At 40.5% G+C, this 15510-nt stretch overlaps 3 protein-coding genes across 3 annotated transcripts; 2 read left to right on the forward strand and 1 right to left on the reverse strand.

Moving 5' to 3' along the window:
• Window positions 1-478: 478 nt before the first annotated feature.
• atg12 (ATG12 autophagy related 12 homolog (S. cerevisiae)) lies at window positions 479-5135 on the reverse strand. The gene is made up of 4 exons (XM_085471565.1): window positions 4963-5135; window positions 2719-2855; window positions 2550-2612; window positions 479-691 (listed from the first exon to the last, which is right to left on the reverse strand). Exons 1-4 carry the CDS (start codon window positions 5054-5056, stop codon window positions 632-634), a joined length of 354 nt encoding a protein of 117 aa, XP_085327691.1. The 5' UTR covers window positions 5057-5135; the 3' UTR covers window positions 479-631.
• A 42-nt stretch (window positions 5136-5177) lies between these two features.
• Window positions 5178-8170, forward strand: isoc2 (isochorismatase domain containing 2). Its single transcript, XM_085471564.1, has 7 exons — window positions 5178-5259; window positions 5443-5555; window positions 5919-6043; window positions 6133-6345; window positions 6913-6983; window positions 7105-7222; window positions 8034-8170. Coding segments are annotated over exons 2-7 (594 nt in total). The 5' UTR covers window positions 5178-5259; window positions 5443-5554; the 3' UTR covers window positions 8100-8170.
• Window positions 8171-8403: 233 nt separating this feature from the next.
• Window positions 8404-13942, forward strand: foxj2 (forkhead box J2). The gene is made up of 10 exons (XM_085471563.1): window positions 8404-8652; window positions 8966-9331; window positions 9444-9518; window positions 9618-9710; window positions 10282-10440; window positions 10529-11030; window positions 11120-11281; window positions 11374-11475; window positions 12634-12969; window positions 13287-13942. Exons 2-10 carry the CDS (start codon window positions 9008-9010, stop codon window positions 13397-13399), a joined length of 1866 nt encoding a protein of 621 aa, XP_085327689.1. The 5' UTR covers window positions 8404-8652; window positions 8966-9007; the 3' UTR covers window positions 13400-13942.
• Window positions 13943-15510: the final 1568 nt, after the last annotated feature.

Below are 15510 nucleotides of genomic sequence, written 5' to 3' on the forward strand. Positions count from 1 at the left end.
CAAAAAGCTCGTTCATAACTTTAGTTCAGCTGCTCCATCTTGAATACCCTCTCTGTTGCTACTCTCTTCATCTTTTCTCTGTGCATCAGCTTTCCTTCTCCAGTGTGAGCATCAGTGGCCCTTACCTCTCCGGCTGCAAGCCCCGTGTAATCCTCCTCCGATGGAGATGCGAACCAATGGAGTGACTGCATGTCTGTCTCCAAGCCACTCTACTCCCTTTACTGTCTTTCTTGGTAATTTATGACACAAACCCACCCTGAATCATGTAATCCCTCTAAGTCCATCTGTTACTATAGTGCCCCCTCTCTTCCCGTGTCTGTCCCTTTTCAGCGGTGGCCTTCACTAACCCTCCCTAAACTTTAAGCAGCAGTTTAAGTTCCACTGCATTACAGCTCTATTTTATTATTTTTATTAACATTATAGTACCTTATGTACATTTCCCCAGATTAGCAACAGAACAAAAAACAAGAACAGTGTCAAGACTTTTATGATATACACAATAATTTATTTACAGTGTATTTACAAAAAAACCTGTAAGACAGCAAACAGCAAAGGGGAAAGACAACACTATGTTGTCGTGTTTTGAAGTTAAGGATGGGGATAGGAGGGAAAATGTAGTTGTAGAAAGCAGCTAACCCCAGGCTTGAGATTTACAATAATGTAGAATCAGCTTGCCATCACTTCCAAAACACTGAAAGACAAAAAGACGGGAATACAAACGTTGAAGTTAAACTGTCAAACACAGGAGTGAGCTGTCAACAAAGTCTAAAATCAGTGTTAACTGCTGTTGTGACATCAGAAAGGACCTTTTAACTAGATATTGATCTAGCAGTGAGAGCAGAGAGGTGATCAGCCAACCACTGATCTAGACTTTGACGTTTTTACTGTTACTTGTTAAGACATTTACCAGTGCTCAAGGATTTAAGATTATGTCACAGAAGGCTTGTCTCTTATTGCACCCTCTGCTGGTAGAAGCTCTGCATGACCTGTCCAGTCACACAGGCTGAACCTGCAGAAACAGTTAGGTCTAGAAGTTTCATACGTTTTTGGACATTGACCGTTTTCTCCCCTCTGTTAATTTTGCATCTATACTCCACCACAGTGGATTTTAAATCAAGAAAACAAGATGTGATTGAAGTGCAGATGTCCAGCATTAGTTTAAGGGGTTCAACAGAAGTTTTCATTAACTGCCTAGGAACCACAATGATTTTTATACAAAGACTTCCAGAGTAATCACCAGGTGAAGCAGGTTCCCTTGTTATTTAACAACAAATTAAGTAGATAAAAGATCTGGAGTTATTTCCAAGTGTTGAACATGCATTTGGCAGCTTTAACTGGAACTCTCGATAAGATGTCCAAACAGTAGTTTCATGCAAGTAAAGGAACCTTCATTAGGCTGGAAAAACAAAGTAATGCCATCAGAGAGACAGCAAAAAATTTTAGGAGTGGTTAAGTTAACAATCTGGCTCATTCTTAAACAGGGAGGAATCTGGTCAGGCAACACCAAATGGCCTGAAAAAACACAGACAACAACTCAAGTGGATAAAGCAGTAGCATTGTTCAGGTCCACAAGCAAGAGACCGTTTCATGAATAGAAATATAGAGGCTTTACAATAACATGTAAACCCCTCAAGAACAAGAAGGTCTGATTAGATTCATTTGTATCAGAACAATGGGAAGAGAAAAGTATGGAGAAGGAAAGAACAGCTCACGAAGCATATGACATTATCTGGTGGAGGAAATGCCAGTGGAAGCTGGGCACTGGTGTTTACTGATGATGTCACTGCTGGTAGAAGGAGCAGGACAAATTGTGAAGTGTGCAGGGTTACACTCTCTGCTCAGAGTCAGCTAAATGCTTCAAAACTGTGCAGACAGCACTTCACAGTCCAAATGGATAATGACCCAAAACGTACTGCAAAAGCGACTCAAGAGTTTCTCACGGCCAAGAAATTAGATATACTTCAATAGCCATGTCAGTGGCCTCATGTCAACCTGATAGAGCAGATTTTCAGTTATTGGTTGTGGAGAGAACCACAATGAAGCAGCAACTGGCTGCAGTAAAGGTCAAAACGCTTAAGAGAGGAAACGCAGCATTTAGTGAGGTCTCTGGGTTCTAGAGCTCAGGCAGTCTCTGACTACAAAGGATTTTCTTTCAATTACTAAAAACAATACTTATATTTAAAATGATGTTCATTTGTCCAATTAATTTTGCACCTCTGAAAATGGATTCTGTATTAAAAAAACAACAAAAACAAAAAGAAAAAAACTCTTGAGTTAAAGCTGAAAGTCTGCACTTTAGTCACATTTTGATGGTTTGAGTTAAAAATTAATTGAGCTGATGTACAGAGGCAAAAAGAAGTGTCCAAAGAAGTTTGGACCCAGTTAAATACTTGCCTAACACTAGTGCTACTGATGTAATATTTCAGTGAAGACCAACTCAGTCTGTAACTCCAGACTGTGCGCTATTAAATTAATAAAACAACAGGGAACATAATGTTGTTGATAAACTGTATGTCTGTGTGTGCTGCCCCATTTAAAACTACACTCACATCAAAGAGGACCCCTACTTCTTGATCCGGTGAGGGGGCAAAAGACTGGTTAACATAGATGAACTGAGAAAAGAAAAAAAAGATTTAGTTTTCATAATTGGTTTTTAAATCATGTCCATTATAAGACTTCAAAAATTAACAAGCTGGTAGAAAAAAATGTCATGCTTACTAGTTGTTCATTGGCATCAAGCTTGAGGAAGCGAGATATGAATTGTGAAAGAGACTGTACTGTTCTCCCCCTGTCCACTGCCCACTTCTTTGTTTTCATTATAGGAGTGTCTCCCACTGCCTTCAACAGCACATCGACTATAAAAATGAAGAAAACAAAACTGAAAGTTATTCAACATTGTTGCAACGCCAACTGGCACAGGCAAATCTCAACTTGAATTTACAGTGGAATTTCTGGGAAGGTGCAGTCACTGATGCATAGACACTACATTATACCATGGTGGAAAAACAAAAACACTGTAAAGGCAAACCCTCATCCCAAGTAAACATCTACCTATGCAACTAAGCCAGTGCTGCACAGAGTTCAAAAATGTTACTGTAATATTTTCCCCCAATAGTGTTTTGGTGAAATATCAAACACTCCCCTGTGGAAATTTTAATTTCATATTGCTCTAGGTGTTGTTATTTTTTGTGATGTGTTTAATGTGGAATGTGCATAATAACCGCCTTTAACTTCTTGTCTTCGTGTGCTTTCACATCAGCTTTTCTGAAGGGCAGAACCCCCCCCCCCAAAAAAAACCCCAAACAGTGCCTAAGCTTAAACATAACCTCTAATAGTAATATAAACAACATTCAACACCCAGATCTAATTCAATTACTAAAATCTAGTTATAAGTTACTATGACCTCATTCATTTGTTTCATTAAATTTTAGGCAGGGTATTGCAAAATTGAAATTAGATGTCTGGCTACATACAGACTAAGCTGTCTCTTTACCTCATTTTAATTTAAATTTCTGTTGTGGTATTTGTGCAAATTAGTCCTGCAAAACTACGCAGGTTAAGTGAGTTATTATCTTTACTTTTCTTATTTTCTTTACTCTTGAATGTTTCCAGTGCAGTAGGTCTCAAAAATGAAAAATATGCATATATTTAACGTTATTTCCGTAGTTATAATTGATATAACATCTGCAAACTCCTAATTTTGTTCATTAGACTGTCTACTCATATTTCTGGTAAATCCAGCAGGAAGGTTGAAGGAAAGTAGTATTTTCTTCCCTTTTGTGACTAAGAAGTTCATGTTAAAAAGTATTATAGTCATTTTATTTTGCATTAGCTATATATCATTCAAAAATAGTTGCTGTTTGTCTCTTATTACCTATTATTATTACTTTCATTAGTATGTTCTTAGTATGGAACTTTGAACTGCTTGAATTGTTTTTTGTAGAACAAGGAAATATTCAGATCTTTTTAGATCAGTCCCAAACTACAGATATTGACTGACTTTTATGGCAAGAGAGGCCAGTGAAAACATCTGGCTTATCTTTTATAGTTTTTCGATGTTCAAACATCGCCTAAGTGAGTATCCTGGGAGTGGATTGATGGACAATTTATTAAAACAAATATATCTTTAAAAGTATTTGATTTATGAAGCTAATATTTTAACAGCAGTGGTTTGTATATATATGAAAACTTTGGAGCTTAACATTTTTAGGCAAATGGAGACAGTTGAGCAGCAAATGTAAAAAAAAATTATGAATTGAGATGGAATGTTCTATTTTTAGTGGTATGTTCAAAGTAATCGCACATCGGGAGCCAACAGAAAAAGTTATGTTTTTAGAGGTCATATTATAAAGTGATATCAATCTTTCAAAGCCTTTTAATTTCCCCTTTGTGTAGATCAGAAGATCAGTAGTAGCTGTTGTTATTCCTTTTGCAGTCCAGGATTCGACTCTATAAACTATTTTATTAGGTTTAAACTCACAGTCGTAGGCACACCATGCAAGTTTTATATATTCTAGTTTATGTTCTCTTCTTAACATATCCCAGATTTTCAGCTCCATGGATTTTGTGACATTTTAAGAGATTTGAGCCAAGTGTAGCTCCTTAAGATCCTTGTTGCATTTGCACGCAGAATATGTTGCTATTGAGACGACTGGTTAGTATATTTGATCAAATATGGCAAAACAGAGACTTTCTGTGAACTATGTAACATATAAGAATACAAAATACATGTAATGTTTATTAGCATTAGCTTCAGCTGTTCCCCAAACCGGCAGTACCACTTGCTAGAAAACGACGCGCTTATTGGCTGAAGAGAGAACATGCTTCCACCCTAGTGGCCGACTTTCACTGTCAATCATATTGTACGTCACACATCCGGATGTGTTTTCTTTAGCATTAGCAACAGTCATCAGAAACACAATTGTTTTCCCGTAACTGAGAAGTTATTTTCCGCTCTCTTACTTTTCTTCTTCTCGTCATTTGTCGTCGAGTCGTCTGACGGCGGCTGTGTTTCTTCTTTCTGCGTCTCTGTTGGGGACTCTGCAGTGTCAGACATCTTTGGTTCACCACTCCGGGTTACTTTATGGTTTCCAACCACCTCAACATTTGCTCAGCAGCGGCGGCTATTGGCGCAAAAGAAGCGTCAATCTCTACAGCTCGCAATACTATTGGTCAATAATCGCTCCCAGGAAGGCAGCGCCTGTCAAAGAAAGGCTGAAGCCGAAGTTGAACTCCGTGGTCTTCTTAGCTTCGTGCTAGGTTAGTTTTTATTTTTTACATCCGACTATAGATGCTAATATATTAACTCTTTAATAACAAATATACTTATTTATTATTAGTTAATATGATTACATATACGCAATTTTGTCTGCAATATTAAATTCGGTCGTTCTTTTTTCTATTACAAGTAAGACATGTAAATATTTTATTTGGTTTACACAGGCGACGTCACATGGGAAATAATACTTTAACCTGACAGTTAAAGTTTCTGCAGTCCCCTTCAGCCTGTTACCCACTACTCTCTACCTCACCTCTGGACTATTAAAGCAACAAGAGTAAGTGACATTTCTTATGCTTTAATTCGCTAAAACGAGCCATGATCTTAGCAAATTCCTTTGAGTCTAGCTGTTTTTGAGTTGTCACTGGTGCCTTTGTTATCAAAACAGTGCAATATCAAAGAAGGAAATAATGTCCTACAAGGAAGAAAACGCACCATTTTAGACTCATGCTGACAGGTTAGCTAGAGTCTACGATTGTCCAAATAATGGTTAAAGACTGCAACAAGCAGCTGTGCTACAGTTGTAAGCTATAAAACTTATAAAGTTTCACCTTTATAAATTTTACTTCAAATCTCTCTGATGATAGTACAAGATGGTATTAAATCTACCTGAATGCCTTCTGTGACCTTGCTCTTGTAGTGGCAAACATTGGCAGGCTCTCCACCAAGGATGCAGTGCTTTTCCTGTGCGATATGCAGGAGAAGTTCAGACCCAACATCTTCCAGTTCACCAACATTGTCAGCAATGCAGCCAGACTGCTCCAGGTTGGTTCTCCTCATCAGCACAGTTGTCGAGGATGAATAATTTGGAGAGTCTGAATCAGATTTGCCAGGTTTCTCCTCTTCTCTGACAGGCCAGTCGTATCCTGGGCATCCCCCCCATTTTGACAGAGCAATATCCTAAAGGTCTTGGGCCCACAGTACCAGAGCTGGGAGCTGAGGACCTAAAGGCCCATGCTAAAACTTCATTCACCATGATGATAGAGGAGGTGCAGAAGGAGCTGGAGGCCCTGGGGAACCCCAAACAAGCCATACTGTGTGGAATAGAGGCTCACGCCTGTATCGCTGTAAGACACAAATGGGATTCAGCATCTGCGCCGTTAAAACGAAACAAAATCTTTCCATTGACTTGGGTATTTTGAATAGAGTGACATTCAGTATCTGTTATTCTGAGCATACAATTATTCAATGAGGCACCAACTCTTTCATATTTTTCAAATGTATATTTTATATGCGAAGCATAGTTGTAGTTATCAGGAGACAATTATATGGAGACGTTAGTCTTCAACTGGATTCTCTAACATGCACAAACAATGCATGTCACATCAGTATGTGTCTTATCAGTTGTTCCACAAAAGAAGCAACAAGCAGTTTATCTGTGACCTGCAGAAATGACATAAATATAATAATTTAAGGTGCACTTGGATGCATGCAAGATATTGTATCTTTATAATGTCGGCTAAGTGTTAAGTTTTAATCACAAAAACAGAGTGGTGGAGGTAATGATGTTAGGTGATTATTAATTTATTACACTGTCATTAAGTAACATAAATATGTAATTTTGTAACTGTGTTTGACTGAGTTTGCAGTTTTAGTTGACAAATAGAAAACTTTCCTCCTTGTCTTTTGCTCAGTGCACAGCTTTTGATCTGCTCGAGAAGGGGATAGAGGTTCATATTGTAGCTGACGCCGTGTCATCCAGAAGGTATCGGTGTATTTGAACAGTATTTTTTCATTGCAGTAAGAGATGTCACACACACGGAATGAGTGTGCCTTGGGGAAGTTACATGTGCACTTTACTATAACGTTTTCACTTCCCTCCTCAGCCAAACGGATCGTTTGTTTGCTCTGTCACGACTGAAACAGAGCGGAGCATACCTCACCACCACAGAGGCTGTTCTGCTGCAGCTGGTTCAAGATGCCAAACACCCCAACTTCAAGGAGGTACCTGCTACAGATGCTTCCTGTCGCCCTCCTGACTCAGTATTGTTTAGCTTAGTTTATTCAGTCAACACATATTAGATTCCATAAACAGTTGGTGGTCAATGTACAAAACAGACACTGAACAGGCTTAACCCCCTAAAGAAAACCAAACAAAAAAATGAGCAAAATACACATTTCTGTGTTTATATCATCATTATTAAAGTAATTACACAATAACTACAATATTAACACAAATTCCTTTAATTTTTTTTTAATCCTTTTCTTTGGTGAGAAAAAAGAAATACACTTCAATCTGTTGCCAGTAAACCTAATTAGTTGCAAAATGTTCCTCCAGCTGTTTTAATTCCAACCCTTTGTTTTCCCTCATCCCAGCTTTTTGGAGACAGTTTGCTATCATCAAATTCAAAATTACTTTATTCTTTTCTTGCAGTGATACAGCATGTCAGTTTAAATGTTTGATGATGTCTATGCTCAGACATGCATAAGATAATGTTTTGGCATTCAGGGGCTGAATAAAAAAAAAAAAAGGGAAAATTCAAACAGAGCTAAACATTAAAGTCACACAAAACAGACAAAAAACACAAACAAAAACCAGGTGCAACAGAAATGGCCCATGCACGCTCTCCCCCACTCTCTCACACACACAAACACACACACAATAAGCTGTTGTGAGTGGTAATAATTTGCGACTTATCCCCACTGACCTTTTGTTGTAAAGGGTGCAGCAATCAGACACCTGTTTTTGCGCGTGTGAACATGCCAAAATTTATACGATTACATGGCTAACCCATGTCGTAAACTGTGTTGACAGATTCAGAAGCTTCTGGCGCATCCGTCTCCTGACACCGGCCTCCTTGCTTTCTTCAGCGCTCTGTAAAGAGACCCATGTCCTACCATTGTGTCCCACTGTAAAGAGCTGTACCAATAAAGCGATGCTGCTACTTTAAATCTGCTCTGTGTGTGTTTGTGTATATGAATCAGACCCTTGTACCTTGCATAACAGCTTGGACTTGTCTTAGTGGAAAATTCAGGTGCATTATCTGTAACCAGAACCTGACAGGCAGAGAAAAGGCTGGTGAAAGAGTAAAGAGGTGGAACCAGCTCCCAGAGGCGGTGCATAGAGTGATATCACGCAGGAGGAGGAGTGAGTGACGTAATTCTGGTAAACCAGAAAGGGAGGGGAAGCAAAGAGAGGGAGGGAGAGCGAAAAAGGAAGCTGTCGGATAAGTTTTTTGTGTGTATATTTCTCCAAAGTTACACAAACTTTCACTAGCCGAAGGTATGACTGCAGCCCTGCGGGGACCGACATGCTGAGGACAGAGACCTGAAGGAGAGGACGTACAGCAGTTTGTTAGCAGCTGTGCACAGCTGATGACAACATAAGCCATTAACACTTCTGAAGGCCTTGGGCCTCGAGTGACCATACAGAGGTAAGTAAGTCATTCTTCCTTCTCAGAAAACAACACAAGTAGTTGGAATTGGCAAACATATGTACCTATAGTCATGCTATGGCTTTGCTGGTGAGTGGAAAGTTTCCCGAGCAGCACAAAGTGTCTTCTGTCTGAACTTACTGGTGTGTAATAGACGCTAGTTGGGAAGTACAGGAACAGGACTGCTGACACAGTTACAGGCAGAGGGAAATCCTCTGTGGGAGTGCTCAGTGTTTTGACTGCCTACTATATTCAGAGTAAGCAAAATGTAAAAAGACTTGTTGATCCAGTACTTTCTCTTCTGATCCTTCAGAGCCTGGACTGAGAAAAAAACAAAACAAACTAAAACTGAAAAATGTCCTCTGACTTGGACTCCAGTCTTACCAGTATTGACTGGTTGCCCCAGCTGGGAATCAGCAGCCTGCGCTCTGGGAAAGCGAGAGGAGGAGGAGGGGAGAAGGAGAAGAAAAAAGACAGAGGGAGGGAGAAAGGAGACTTTCTACCCTCAGTGCCGGACCCCTCCCCTTCTAACTGTAAAGGGAAACCCCCTCACAGCTATGCTACTCTAATCGCCATGGCAATAGCCGCTGCACCTGAGAGGAAACTGAGTTTAAATGACATTTACACCTGGATCAGTGACACTTTCCCCTACTACAGCCGGGCGGGCCGCGGATGGAAAGTAAGCTACAACATATTATCAGTGTGGGCGAGCAGTAATAATATGTCACTAAAGTGTAGTCAGTGTAACATCTGCTTTACTGGACATTCCTGACACATGTCATTCCCAACAGAATTCCATTCGACACAATCTGTCCCTTAATAAATGCTTCAGGAAAGTTCCTCGACCGCAGAACGACCCTGGCAAGGTGAGTTACTTCTACCTACTGTTGGAGTTTTCATCATTTGAGATTGATGACTGTTTAAAAAAAAGAGCATGAGTTCACAAACCTGTGGTGTCTTTCCAGGGTTCCTATTGGACAATGGATGGACCTTCAGACGGACATCAAGTGAGGGCACCTAAACGTTCCTATCCTGAAGAGGACGAGGAGAGAGAGGATGTATGTTTTTGGTTTTCGGGGTGTTTTTTTGTGACAAACCTTTATTCTCCACCTGTCAAATACATAATGAGACCACATAAAGTGCAAACACAGATGTAAATTATAGCCCATTAACGCTTAAAACTCTTAACCAAACCTCAAGCATGTGGCAGATTATTAAAACCGCCACATTTTTCTAATTATGCCATTATTTGCAATGTGTGAGAACATTAAGATGGACTAAGATATCAGTTTTGGTATGGCTACGTCCTATGAAAAGAAGTGTACCAATGTGCTTCCCCGGGTCTTTAAAAGTTCAGCTTCCGGGCCCCTCCCCAGTGGAGCCAACTCCCAGTTTGGATTTAGGAGACAAACAGCATCTCTAGTTTTAAGATTAGACTGAGCAAACTTTCTTTTTTGATAAAAGCTGAGAGCTAAAAGGGAGTTGGTTTTTTTTTTTTGAAAGGAGGTAATTTCTGGCTGTAGTGGAGGTGCTCAGTCTTATTTAACATTTAATATATATATTAGCCTGCAGGATATTGACAACTTTTTTTTTGTTGCTGTTGAAAGTATTTATGCTGTGCTGTTACAGGTTCCTCAACTGCAGGAACTAAAAGCAGAGACGGGGCTCTCTCCTCGTCAGCCTCAATCAGCTTCACACACAGACCAACAGCTCTTTAACTCAGAGTCACTTGGAGGCATCCAGCAGCAGTCACCACAGTCTGCCTCCCTCTCTCCTCCCCCATGCAAAGTACAGTCACTTTCTCACTCCTTTTATAAGGTTTACTTTAATTAAACAACACCTTGCTCTTCATAACACCTTATTCTTATCTTTACAGCAACCATCTCCCTACATGCCCACCTCTGTCTCCAGTCTCCCTGTCCCTCATCCATCCGTCTCGCCATCAGCGGTGCTCCCACCTGCAGCCCCTATGTCATCCATCACTTCTTTCCCACCTTCTCACCCACCTGGCCCCACTTTCTCCATCCCCCCTGCTTCTGCTACACCTCTGGCTCCTGCCAACATGTCTACAGCGTCTCCAGCTGCTCCCTCCTTCTCTGACGCTGCGCTGTCTTTTCCTGTGACTTCAGACCCTGTGTCTGTTCCCGCTTTCTCCTGCGCGCCTGATCCGACAGCTGTTCCCATTTGCATCGTCTCGGGACCCAATCACTCATCCGAACTGACTGTCCCATCATCAGCCGTCGCCCCTCCCGTCGTTTCAGTAAACCCCCCTACTGATCCCTTGCTGCGTTTCACCTTTGACGAGCTCAACTTACCTGATCTGTATGCGTCTTTCAAGTCTCTGTTCAGGACAGTGCGCGAGAGGGGAGGCTCGCAGTGTAAGTGGCATGTGTGTATCTGTGTTTTGACTCTGTACAGTTTAGATTCTGCATAGATGGATTAAAGGAATTGCCTCTTTTCTTTCCAGCGGATATAGTTCCCCTGGTGATCCCAAATAATGACATTACCCCACTTCACACTCCAACTCTGCTACCCATGTCCCCCCATCCTGCAACCGCACAAATTGCACCACCTGCATTGGCTGCACCAGCTGCACATCCTGCCGACACTGAGCGCATTTCACAATTAAGTAAGTCTCATGTGACTTTCTCAAACCAGAAATGCATAAACTGTATAAAAGTTCAATGCTTCTAAAGTTGCCTTCTTGCCTTCCACTTGTAGCGGTGCCAGCTGACTGGTTCAGTAACCCAGATTCTCTGAAGGAGAGTTTCCGCATTGCCAGCAACTTAGACTGGGCAAACATAGACCTCACTGGTCACCCAGGTCTGTTTTGTTCTTGTTTAAATGGGCACATTAATCAATCATCAGGGTTCATAGATCTGTGGAGTTTAGAGTCGTGAGGACATGGGTAAAAATGTTTAATCAGCCAGTTAATAGAGTGTTTGGAATTCAGTCATTTTGATCATTAATTCATCATTTAATTTAATCATTATTATTATTATTATTTATTTAGTCTTTTCTGGTTTCACCTTTATCTTTGTCACATGTAACACTGAAGTATTTAGTTTTGTATTTTGGAGTGATGGCTACATAAAGCGAGCAGTTAGAAGATTTCACAGCAGGCCTGTAAAAAGGAGATTAGGCAATTTTTCAGAAATGATCAGCTGATTAGTAAAAGTAATTATTGTCCTAGATTACAGTCCTCTTTCACTGCGACCATTTACATGAAATAGTGGTTAAACACAGACATGTTTCAGTGCTACGTACATTGGCAGGAAAACAAAAGATTGCAAAGAGTCCTCTGAAAAACCATGCACACATTTACAACTTCCATAGGATAAATATCATCCCTACACTTTTAATCAAATACACTTGATTAACTGATCCTAATCAAACATTCAGTCAATCTCACAAACTTCCAAGAAGTGGATGTCCCAGCAAATCTCCCCCCCCCCCCCCAGGTGCAAGACTCAAGAACTCTGAGAACTACATCTCAGGCTCTACTGGCCTCAGGATGTTAAATGTTAAAGTTCACGGCTGTAAAATCTGAAAAACACTGAACAAGTATGGCTTGTTTAGAAGAGCTGCCAGGAGAAAGAGTCTTCCCTCTAAAAAGAACATGACAACTCAGCTTATGAATGAAGAACCAAGGTTCAGTCAGACTTCAACCTGACTGAAAGGCTGTTTCATGTTAAATGGCTGCTGTGAAAAATGGCTGTCTGCAGACTGTGTGCAAGTTATTATTAAGCCAAGAAACAAGAGTTGTCGTAGCTATATTCCTCCAGTGTTTTTATTGTCATTTGGGCGGCCTGACTCTTTAGAAGTTAGACAAGCACATCATGCACACTAAACAATCAATCCAATCCATTGAAAGCTTTTCTGTATTTTGTAAAGAAAGGCCTGTGATGTTTCATATTGTTCTTAAAAAGCCACAGACTGGACCTTCGTGCTCTGATCTGCTGTTTCATTTTATATTTGCAGACCTTGTTCAGAGCATGAGACAGGCAGAGCTCTGCGACTGGGCTCTGGACCCGGCGGTCTTCACTTCCCTCTGCGACTCTCTGAACCGCTTCTTCACTCAGAAAGGCATGATCACCCCTGGGAATAACTCCCCTGTAGCCCCTGGTGCCCCTCAACCCTTACCAGCCTTTAACTTCAACCCACCCCCTACCCTCTCCAGCCTCACTCAGCCCTCACCCCTTCCCTACTCTTCAATAGCTCCCCCTGCCAATGGTGCACAACCACCGCGGCGGGCTCTGCCCATGCAGGGACCAGGTCTTCAGAGACCACAGCTAACACAGCCTGCAAGCACAGCCGGTGAGACCTGGACTTAAAAACATATTTTCTTCTTTACTTTTATGAAATAAGACAGGATGGGTTCATATTTTCCCCAAGCCTGTTTTAGAATAATCTTCCAGATCAGTGACATGTTTCTGCTATGAGAGCTATTTATGGAAACACTGAATTAAAAACAGTTTTTCTCCTAAGATTGAACAGAAATTGTTATAAATCTGGACAGCAGGTTTTGTCTGTTTAAAAGAAGTTGTTTAGATAGAAAAATATGATTTGACATTCTCTCACTTCCTTCTTGTTATATACTCAGTCCATGTGTCCTCTTTTTTTTTCCTTCTCAGCTGGGATTCATCCTCAGCCGATGACGCCACGACAGCGTCCCCCACTAAAGAATCTGCACAGCAACAGTGAGGAGATCCAGGACGACTTTGACTGGGACTCTCTGATTGTTTGACCCTCTCGCTCTGTGTGGAAACCCCAAAATGTTTTTGAGAAAATACTCTACTCTTTGCAGAAGCTGTCTCACTCTGTTGTACATGTTTAAAGCTTCTCTGACAGCAAGTATGGGATCGAGTTTGTCACATATGACTGAATGCCCCCCGAGGTTCAAATAGTTATTTTTTCAATATTACTCAAATTCATATGCTGTAATACTGTTTGTTTAGCATATCCTATGTAGGTAGTTGGGAGGCTGGTGTCTATTGGATTGTAAAACACAGAACTGTGTAAAGGTCTTGAGCCTCACCTCATCTTTTTATGTTTTTCTTCCAAGGAGCCAGGCGTTTGTAAAAGTGCTCCTGAGCAGTAGTTCTCCAAGATTTCTGAAGGTCTTTCAGAGCTTTTCTTTGGACATTGGCTGCTTTTTTTTTGTTTTTGATAACTCGTTTTCAGCCAAGTCCTTGTACCTGACCATTTTCAGAGGAATGTTTTTTTTGTTTTTGGTTTAGCTACTTAACACTGACCTTTAAATCATTAAAAAGACACCAAACTCAAGGGATGAACCAGTGTTGCCTACACATAACTTATAAAGAACTCAATTTAAGTTGCATCTTTAGGCTCTTTGTTACTTGCTGCCTGTCACAGATAGGGATGGGTATCGTTTAGGTTTTATCCGATACCAGTGCCAAACCGGTACTTTTGAAACAGTGCCGGTGCTTAAACGGTGCTCAAACCGGTGCTTAAAGAATGGAGAACACAAAATTGGTCCGAAAACCTCTCATGTTCAGCTGTTTTTTTGTAAAAAGATATCAATGTTAGCCTTTTCTGCAGCTATGGGGCCTATATGCTATCACTCTTGGTTGGAAGCAGTGCTTAAACAATGGAAAAAACACAAACTTTGTCCAAAACCTCTCATGTTTAGCTGTTTTCCACTTTTTCTTTGGTTATTTTAGCCTTTTTGGCCACGGTGAAGGGAGTATCTGCCAGAGGTGTGGACTCGAGTCACATGACTTGGACTCGAGTCAGACTCAAGTCATTAATTTTATGACTTTAGACTTGACTTGAAAAAATGTTCTAAGACTTGTGACTTGACTTGGACTTTTACACCAATGACTTGGGACTTGAATTGGACTTGAACCGGTTTACTTGAAAAGACTTGATATTTCACCCCAAATATAAAATTTAACATGCATATTATATAGAGATTGAAAATGTGACGTCATTCACGGATAGAACCGCAAAGGATTCTGGGAACTCGTGGCAAGCGGTACTAGCGCACGCAGGCTTTCAATTAAAATCAGTTATACAGCGATAAAAAGAAACACAAAAATGTCAAGAAGCTGTTGTATTATTAACTGCAATAGCCGGTCGCATGACAGCCACGGGAAGCCGACGGGTAAAGAGATCGGTTGTTATCGGATTATGTCGTTGAAGAGAAATTGTTCAAGCCATGTTTCCGAAGTAACAAAGAGGCGACTGGATTGCAGCCATTCAAAGACAAAATATAACGTCCCAGAACACTCCAGCTCACAGGTTAGTCTGCTCCAAGCATTTACACAAAGGTCAGTCTGCTGTTGTAGTTAATACGTCATTTTCATAACATAATTGGTGATATAGGTTACAAGCAAGTCTGGCGCTGAACAGAAATGGTCGCGCTATGCTCCTTTGTTTATTGTGCATAAATAGTGAATTGTCCTGACACAATATTGCGTTTCGCTTCTGTTATTATGGTACACTGACAAAAACATATACTTTTATTCACAGGATAAAACAGGTTTTTTGTATCACTAATTGCACAGTAGGATTACAGCATACAATATTATTGTCACTGCTACATTTCTGTGATGCTACCAAAAATTATTTCCACTACTAATTAATTACCGTTGAGCTCAAAGGTCCTATTAATAAACGGTTAACGAATGTGTATTTATGAAGACGATTTGTGAGACTGGTAAACTTATGATACGTACGATGGTCTTTCGTTCTACACGGTGCATTTCAAGGTCCTGCACCCATCCGTCGGTAAACTGTACCTGGGCTTGTTGCAGTGACCTGAAGTTACTAAACTTCATGAGTGTATGCACTCACACCAAGAAGCGTATAATTATAAATATGCATATAAATATG

Source organism: Copadichromis virginalis, linkage group LG11, assembly GCF_057382275.1.
Source record: "Copadichromis virginalis isolate Kocher_CV1m ecotype Utaka linkage group LG11, C_Virginalis_male_GT1.1, whole genome shotgun sequence".
NCBI lineage: Eukaryota > Metazoa > Chordata > Actinopteri > Cichliformes > Cichlidae > Copadichromis > Copadichromis virginalis.